Genomic DNA, 8,012 nt, shown 5'->3' on the forward strand with positions numbered 1-8,012 from the left:
CTCTAGCACTTAGGTCAGGCTGCATTAACCTTATGTAAAGTCTGGCTCATGTCAGAGGCATTTATGCTCAAGTCTTTGTACCCATGTTATACGTGCTGCAGGATTTTGCCAACATTAAAAAAAAAAGTTACCCCACTGTAGAAGTCACTCAGAGATTGTGAAATGGTCGTTCAGTGAACGTTACTCAGACTTGTAATTTTTCTTCCACTCGGTCTATAATTCGCTCACATAAGTTGCAGCCATCACCTCATGCTGTCTTTCCACACACCCTCTGGCTGGCCCCTCAGACTGGGTTTGGTAATGTCTGTCTGCAGTCGCTCCCCTCACTCCACTTGGAGCATGAACCAGGAGAAACGCCTGATCTGTGTGCAATCAGACTGCCGGTAATCAGCTATGCATCTGTTGGGCTCTGTCTCATGTGTTTTGTTCAGTTATCTGCGATGTGTCATTGAGAAGCCAGAACTGTGATATCAGCCCCAGACTCCCCAGCCATTCCTATTGTCTGCTTTAAAAACGCTCATGGATTTTTTAGGAAAGAAGAAAACACTCAGTCATCGCTGTAATTATCAATTATTTTCTCATGAATTAATCAGGCAGTTATTTTCTGATTAATTGGTTTCTCATCAAGTTAATAAAAATGCAGAGAATGTTAAACATTATTGATCGTTGTATCCAAAATTTGTTGTTCCTGTTCTTCAAGCTAATCTTTAGTTTATAAAAACACATTTAAGAAAAATCAAGTCAGATTTAAAATATCAGTTGATTTAATTGATTAGTGACTGATTCAGACTCTAACTTTATTCATTTATCCACAGTTTATCTTTTATTTATTCTTTCATTTTGACTATTCAATCTATGAGAGATGGACAATGCAAATACAAGTGAATCGACTATAGACATGTTGCTGCTAAGAAACAAGGTCCAGTACAGGATCAAACTAACAGTGGACCCAACTATCCCTTAAACCTTCTCCAATAAAAAAAAAATCCAAAGATAAAGAAGAATTAAAATGATTAATTTTTATGATTTTTGCCAACAAGTATACTTCACCAGCTCTGTTCAAGTTTCCAGTGAATGAGCCCTGGGTCTGATCCAGTGCTGCAGGGAGTTATTGTGTTGGGTTGGCTCAGCTGCAGCTATAGTGATTATGTAACGTGTCCTTTATTTTTTGGCACATACTGCTCTTAAATTAGCTCATTGGATGATCTTCCATATAACAGATGTTTCTCAGGTGTTTGTTATGGAACAAATAATGTTCCTCGTCTCTGCTCTGCTCAGCTCATGATTCTTGGACACGATGACTGGCTGGGCTTTTAAATATGGAATTCATTAATAGGGCGTTTTGTGCATGCTTTTAAGAAGTAGAAGTCTACTGGCAGGAGCTGACAGTCCAGAATGTTTTAGTGCAGTGAGACCACCACGACTCTCAAACAAATAAAAGAAACATTATGGTCAGGTGCATTTAATTATTTATTTATTTTTGTTCAGGCTAACCTTGATACTATTACGCAATGGTTTGAATTCAGTCCTCTGCTGGCACTCACTCATTTTTTTGTGGGTATATTATTCTCAACTAAAACTGTATTGTAATTTCATTTAGAACAATCCGTCCTGAACATGTGGTTCGGTCAGTGTACAAGGGTACAGGATGCACTGACAACCCCAACCATCATGTGATCTACCTGGAGCACGTTGTTGTACGGATAACAATCACACACCCCCGCCGTGGAGACTTGTCCATCAACCTGACGTCACCCTCAGGGACCAAGTCACAGCTGCTCGCCAACAGGTAACCTACATGTACTATATATAGAATTTTTGTCTTAAGTGTCCAATTATATTGAAAGTTTTTTTTTTATTATCTCTATTATCCTAAGTGGAAGCTTAAAAACCAAGACAAAGAGTAAATAAAGTAGAATCAGTAGATTCCTTTTACTTAATGTAATAAGGTGATATTTGTGAGACTAAAATATATTTACTTGCAAAACCTTTGAAATATTGGATTGTTGTCTGTTCAAGCACCAAAAGGTTGACCTTAAGTAAACCACAGTCCTCTGCAGTGTTTGTCTACAGCTCATTGGAAGCTGTGACCGCACTTGGTGGAAGCTCGAAACATTTTATTCTGGCATTTGCAACACATGAGTTTTCGCATCTGATATCATGGTCTAATTTCTCTGTGTGTGCATGTGTTTGCCTGTGTATGTATATGTGTGTGTATTTTTGATTTGCAGGTTGTTTGATCACTCTATGGAGGGTTTTAAGAACTGGGAGTTTATGACCACACACTGCTGGGGAGAGAAGGCAGCAGGTGACTGGGTCCTAGAGATCTACGACTCGCCTTCTCAGCTCCGTAGCCAGAAAGTACCAGGTACGAGGAGGTGGTTTTCCCATAATTTCTGAGTTTTAATTAACATTTTTATTTGTTAAAAAAACAAAACAGCAGATATGTTTTATTCTTACCATACATTTAGTTAAAATGCCAGGTAAAAAAGGAAGTGTGTGCCCCCCTCCTATAACCTCACAGTGACAGAAGTAACTTAAATTAAAGACAAGTGTCATAAATACACAGAAAGATGCTTTATGATGTCACTGTGTGACATTTGCGGTGCCTGTGTTTCTGCAGGCAAGTTGAAGGAGTGGTCTCTGGTGCTGTACGGCACTTCTGTGCACCCATACACGTCTCTGCGCAACGATAAGCCTCGCTCCACAGACACACTCACGCTGACACCGACAGAGGAGGAGTTCACAGAGGAGTACAACGGTAGGTGATAAAACGCAGGAGTGTCTGTGCAGAGATTATTTTACTGCTCTGTGACTGTGGCAAATTATTCATTTGTTTAAGAGTGCTATAAAAGCACCATGTAATTCACCAGAACTGATAGCTTCCACTGAATTGTAACTTCCTGTGAAGATATTAGGCTGGTAAATCCTAACATTTTACTGCCTTAGTTTTTTAGGTTTTTTTTATTCTGTACAGACTAGTGTGTGAATTCCCACTATCAGGATTCATATAATTTCTTTGTGTCTCTAGGCCCCTGTGACGCTGAATGTAACGAGAACGGCTGTGAAGGCCCCGGGCCCCATCACTGCATCAACTGCCTGCACTACTTCCTCAAGTTCAAGAACAACACCAGGTCAGACACGTGAACAAGCATTGATTCTATAAAACAGTTCAGTGAAAAGCGGGTTTTTGGTTAAGGTTAAGTAAACATTCACAAAATGATCTTATATTTTCACAAAGATCAATCTGCATTTCCATATACTATAATTCACAAGACTAATGTTATCAGAAGAGCTCTATTAGTAGTGATTCAATAAAAAAGTTGTATTGTTTGTGGATGGACAGTATGCACATTAAATCTCTCCTGTACACAAGCGAAGGTGAAGTTGAAAGGATCCCAGTAGAAGGTATATTTGACTCAGGTATTTGATGGTTTTAATAGCCCATGTGGATCAGAAACAGTCTGACAAAAATTAATCAACACGGCCTTACAGGGCTGAACTTGAATTAATTATCAGTTGCACCATTTAGAAAAGATTAGACTAAATATCACAAAAACACACGCACATATATATATATATATAGAGAGAGAGATAGAGAGAGATAGAGAGACATAAAGTATATGTCTTAGAGAGTAACATTTATTTAACTCAGAGGTGTCAAATTGTATTTCAGGAGCCACATACAGCCTAGCTGGATGTCAAGTGGGTCGGACCAGTACAATTATGACATAATTACTTATAAACAACAATAAGTGTAAATTTTTTCCTTTAGTTTCCATTTAGTATTCAATATTAGAAAGTATTCATATTGAATGAAATATGTATAATTTTACAAAACATCAAAAACATGGAGTGTTTGTGCAATGTTTTACTTTCACAATTCCAGATTCCAGATTAGATGACCAGATTTAACCCTCTAGTGGGCTGGTTTTGACCTACAGGGCTTATGTTTGACACCACTGATTTAACTGAATATTTCTCCTTTATGAGTTTGTAAATGTGGCACTTTGGCCCAGAGGCAATGTCTCTGTCATTGGTGTGGAACCCCAGGGTTCACCTCCTGGGCAAGTTCAAATCCCAGTTAGGGCGGTTGATACCTTCCAGTGGACTCACCACCCGCAGGAAGGTTTAGGTACGGTGCAATGTGATTTGGGAGGCGACTGCTGCCCCCGCAACCCGGTAACGGATAAGTGGAAAATGGATGGATGGATGGAGTTTGTAAATTCATAAAAATGATATACAAATATTAGATATACTCTGACTTAAAAGACAATTACAGTTTCTCTCTATAAAACTGTAAAATCTGTAAAATGACTCTAAATCACTTGTCTCTGATTTCTATAAATACCAAAGACAAATTCATGTGATGTTTTTCACAAACCATCCTTAAATGAAGAGTCCTAAAAGCAAATGTATCAGCTATGGTAGAGATCATTTTAATAATGTACAGTTGTACAGCTGTTGGTGGGTAGCAGATGATTGTGTGATTGCATTGTTTTTGTTTATATTATAGTCCATTTTGCTTTTCTGGATAGATCTACATTACGGTTAACCATTGGATCTGCATTATGCACAAGTATTGCATATATAAGTACCTACTAATAGTAGCCAAAGTGCCTTAACATAAATTATATAATGGCTTTTGCAACAAAATAAATGGGTTAAATTTTCAGTGGAAAGAGAGGAAAGAAATCTGTGCTTAAATGATTTTCTTCATTCACTTGTGTCCTTGATGTAGGTGTTAAAGATTTTATTGTTTATCAATCACTTCAATACAGCAGGGGAAAGGAAGACGACGCACTGGCTTTGTGTACAGCACATGTGGATTGTGTTTTACATGTGCCATATGTGATTTCTGGCACAAAGCACAGCAGTGTGTGAATAAGGCTTAGGGAGAGTGTGTACTCTGTGCTCGAGAGGATCTTTGGAGAGAGATCTTACACCGGAGGAGCAGAGACAGAGGGTGAACTGCTGGGGCCTGTGACAGTAACAGATGTTACACCTGTTCATCACACAGCACAACTCCCGACCTCCGCTGCACGCACGCGCACACACACACACACACACACACACACACACACTTTTTTTGAGCACTTCAGTATTATGCATTTTACACTAACCTTAACTTTGTCTATGCAGAACCTGTGTATCAGAGTGCCCCAGTGGCTTTTTCCGTGACGATAGAAAGCGCTGCAAAAAATGCTCCTCGTCCTGTGAGACCTGCGTCGGAAGCCGCAGCGACCAGTGCACCACCTGTCGGACTGGTCACCACCTCAACGAAGGCACAAACTCCTGCGTGGCCAGCTGTGCAGACAGCTTCTACCTCGACCATGGTGGGTCTCAGTCAGACTTACGAGCTCTTCACATGATTGCTGGCGATTGCGCCGCATGATGTCGACAATTATTTTCCATCCTCTTTGGTTTTCTTTCATCAGCCTTGATCCCAGCTAGAGTCTTAATCTTCTTTTGACTTCCCTAGTAATTTCCCCCTTAGCATCTGTTTTCTATAATTTTTTAAATGTCACTTTAATGTTGTTGCAACGCTGCAGCCAAAAGTTTCCTCTGTTAACACATTCATTTAAAGGCTCAGTTGTTATTAATCTACTGTTCAGGTTGGGGCAGATGGTCTATGAAGAAAGTGATTTAAATGATTTTATTTATTTATTTTTTTATAGTTGATGTCTTCTTTTGTGTACTTGCTGACCCGGAGTCTGAAACGTCAAGCTGATTTTTTTTTCCCTAATCAGATTTTCTTACCATGAAAGAAAACCAGTACTTTTGTGTTAGCTACTAGTGTACAGAGCAGTGCAGTGAGGTTATGGTACATATTTTTACATGAACAGTACATACTTCATGGTTAGCATTGCATTGTAAGCCAGCCTAGCTGAACGTAACCCAGGAATGTAGTCTGCAGCTAAGTATATCTTCATAATATATCCTATATACCTATACACACGTGGACAAAATTGTTGGTACCCCTCAGTTAAAGAAGGGAAAACCCACAATTCTCACTGAAATCACTTGAAACTTACAAAAGTAACAATAAATAAAAATTTATTGAAAATTAAATAATCAAAATTAGCCATTACTTTTGAATTGTTGATTAACATAATTATTTAAAAAACCAAACTAATGAAATAGGGCTGGACAAAATTGATGGTACCCATAACTTAATATTTTGTTGCACAACCTTTTGAGGCAATCACTGCAATTAAACGATTTCTGTATTTGTCAATGAGCATTCTGCAGCTGTCAACAGGTATTTTGGCCCACTCCTCATGAGCAAACTGCTCCAGTTGTCTCAGGTTTGATGGGTGTCTTCTCCAAATGGCATGTTTCAGCTCCTTCCACAGATGTTCAATGGGATTCAGATCTGGGCTCATGGAAGGCCACTTTAGAATAGTCCAACGCTTTTCTCTCAGCCATTCTTGGGTGTTTTTGGCTGTGTGTTTTGGATCGTTGTCCTGTTGGAAGACCCATGACCTGCGACTGAGACCAAGCTTTCTGACACTAGGCAGCACATTTCTCTCCAGAATGCCTTGATAGTCTTCAGATTTCATTTTACCTTGCACACATTCAAGACACCCTGTGCCAGATGCAGCAAAACAGCCCCAAAACATTCCTGAGCCTCCTCCATGTTTCACCGTAGGGACAGTGTTCTTTTCTTCGTATGCTTGGTTTTTGAGTCTATGAACATAGAGTTGATGTGCCTTACCAAAAAGCTCCAGTTTGGTCTCATCTGTCCAAAGGACATCCTCCCAGAAGCTTTGTGGCTTGTCAACATGCATTTTTGCAAATTCCAGTCTCGCTTTTTTATGATTTTTTTTCAGCAGTGGTGTCCTCCTTGGTCGTCTCCCATGAAGTCCACTTTGGCTCAAACAACGACGAATGGTGCGATCTGACACTGATGTACCTTGGCCTTGGAGTTCACCTTTAATTTCTTTGGAGGTTGTTCTGGGCTCTTTGGATACAATTCGAACGATCCGTCTCTTCAATTTGTCATCAATTTTCCTCTTGCGGCCACGTCCAGGGAGGTTGGCTACTGTCCCATGGGTCTTGAACTTCTGAATAATATGAGGCACTGTTGTCACAGGAACTTCAAGCTGTTTAGAGATGGTCTTATAGCCTTTACCTTTAAGATGTTTGTCTATAATTTTTTTTCGTATGTCCTGGGACAATTCTCTCCTTCGCTTTCTGTTGTCCATGTTCAGTGTGGTACACACCTTTTCACCAAACAGCAGAGTGACTACTTGTCTACCTTTAAATAGGCAGACTGACTGATTATGAGTTTGGAAACACCTGTGATGTCAATTGAAGGACACACCTGAGTTAATCATGTCACTCTGGTCAAATAGTTTTCAATCTTTTATAGAGGTACCATCATTTTTGTCCAGGCCTGTTTCATTAGTTTGTTTTTTTAAATAATTATGTTAATCAACAATTCAAAAGTGATGGCTGATTTTGATTAATTTTTTAATTTTCAATAATTTTTTATTTATTGTTACTTTTGTAAGTTTCAAGTGATTTCAGTGAGAATTGTGGGTTTTCCCTTCTTTAACTGAGGGGTACCAACAAATTATATCTTCATATATCTATACACTGGTCTTCAGCCAGTACAGTGTAAGTCCTGGCAGCTGTGAGAGTCGCTGGCAGCAGATCTGATGTGATCTGATCCAAGTTCAATCATGACATTTTTAAGCAGGCTTAGATGACTGAAGTGGATTGGTTTTTTTTTCTGTGAAATCTTGTGACTTGTCTTGTGTCTGTAGTTAAATGTCTTCTCCGCTGTAGGATTCTGGATTTTTATCCTTGTGAAGCAAGCTGAAGTGCCTGTCTTTAAAACCACACATAACAAATATTTGTTTAAACAAGCCCAAAGTAATGAAGGATATAGGATGCTTTGATAATTACCTAAGTGAGGGTGTCATCAGAATTGAAATTAATTCCAATTATTTTGGTGTAGCACAAGTCAGTTCATACAACAAAGGACATTTTATTCATTCAATTAC

At 39.1% G+C, this 8,012-nt stretch overlaps 2 protein-coding genes across 4 annotated transcripts in view; one reads left to right on the forward strand and one right to left on the reverse strand.

Moving 5' to 3' along the window:
• LOC103397188 (glutamine--fructose-6-phosphate aminotransferase [isomerizing] 1-like) overlaps positions 1-8,012 on the reverse strand; it is a 561,006-nt gene that overhangs the window by 116,355 nt on the left and 436,639 nt on the right. The gene's annotated exons all lie outside the window — the stretch shown is intronic.
• The window catches only part of LOC103397177 (proprotein convertase subtilisin/kexin type 5-like), a 63,861-nt gene that overhangs the window by 45,361 nt on the left and 10,488 nt on the right, over positions 1-8,012 (forward strand). Inside the window, exons 12-16 of the mRNA XM_025052705.1 lie at positions 1,601-1,789; positions 2,232-2,368; positions 2,624-2,761; positions 3,032-3,134; positions 5,143-5,336. Of these exons, the coding sequence (XP_024908473.1) occupies positions 1,601-1,789; positions 2,232-2,368; positions 2,624-2,761; positions 3,032-3,134; positions 5,143-5,336 (761 nt within the window). The remainder of the gene's footprint in view (positions 1-1,600; positions 1,790-2,231; positions 2,369-2,623; positions 2,762-3,031; positions 3,135-5,142; positions 5,337-8,012) is intronic.

The sequence above is a fragment of the Cynoglossus semilaevis genome, chromosome W, assembly GCF_000523025.1.
Source record: "Cynoglossus semilaevis isolate Cse_v1.0 chromosome W, Cse_v1.0, whole genome shotgun sequence".
NCBI classification, from domain to species: Eukaryota; Metazoa; Chordata; class Actinopteri; order Pleuronectiformes; family Cynoglossidae; genus Cynoglossus; species Cynoglossus semilaevis.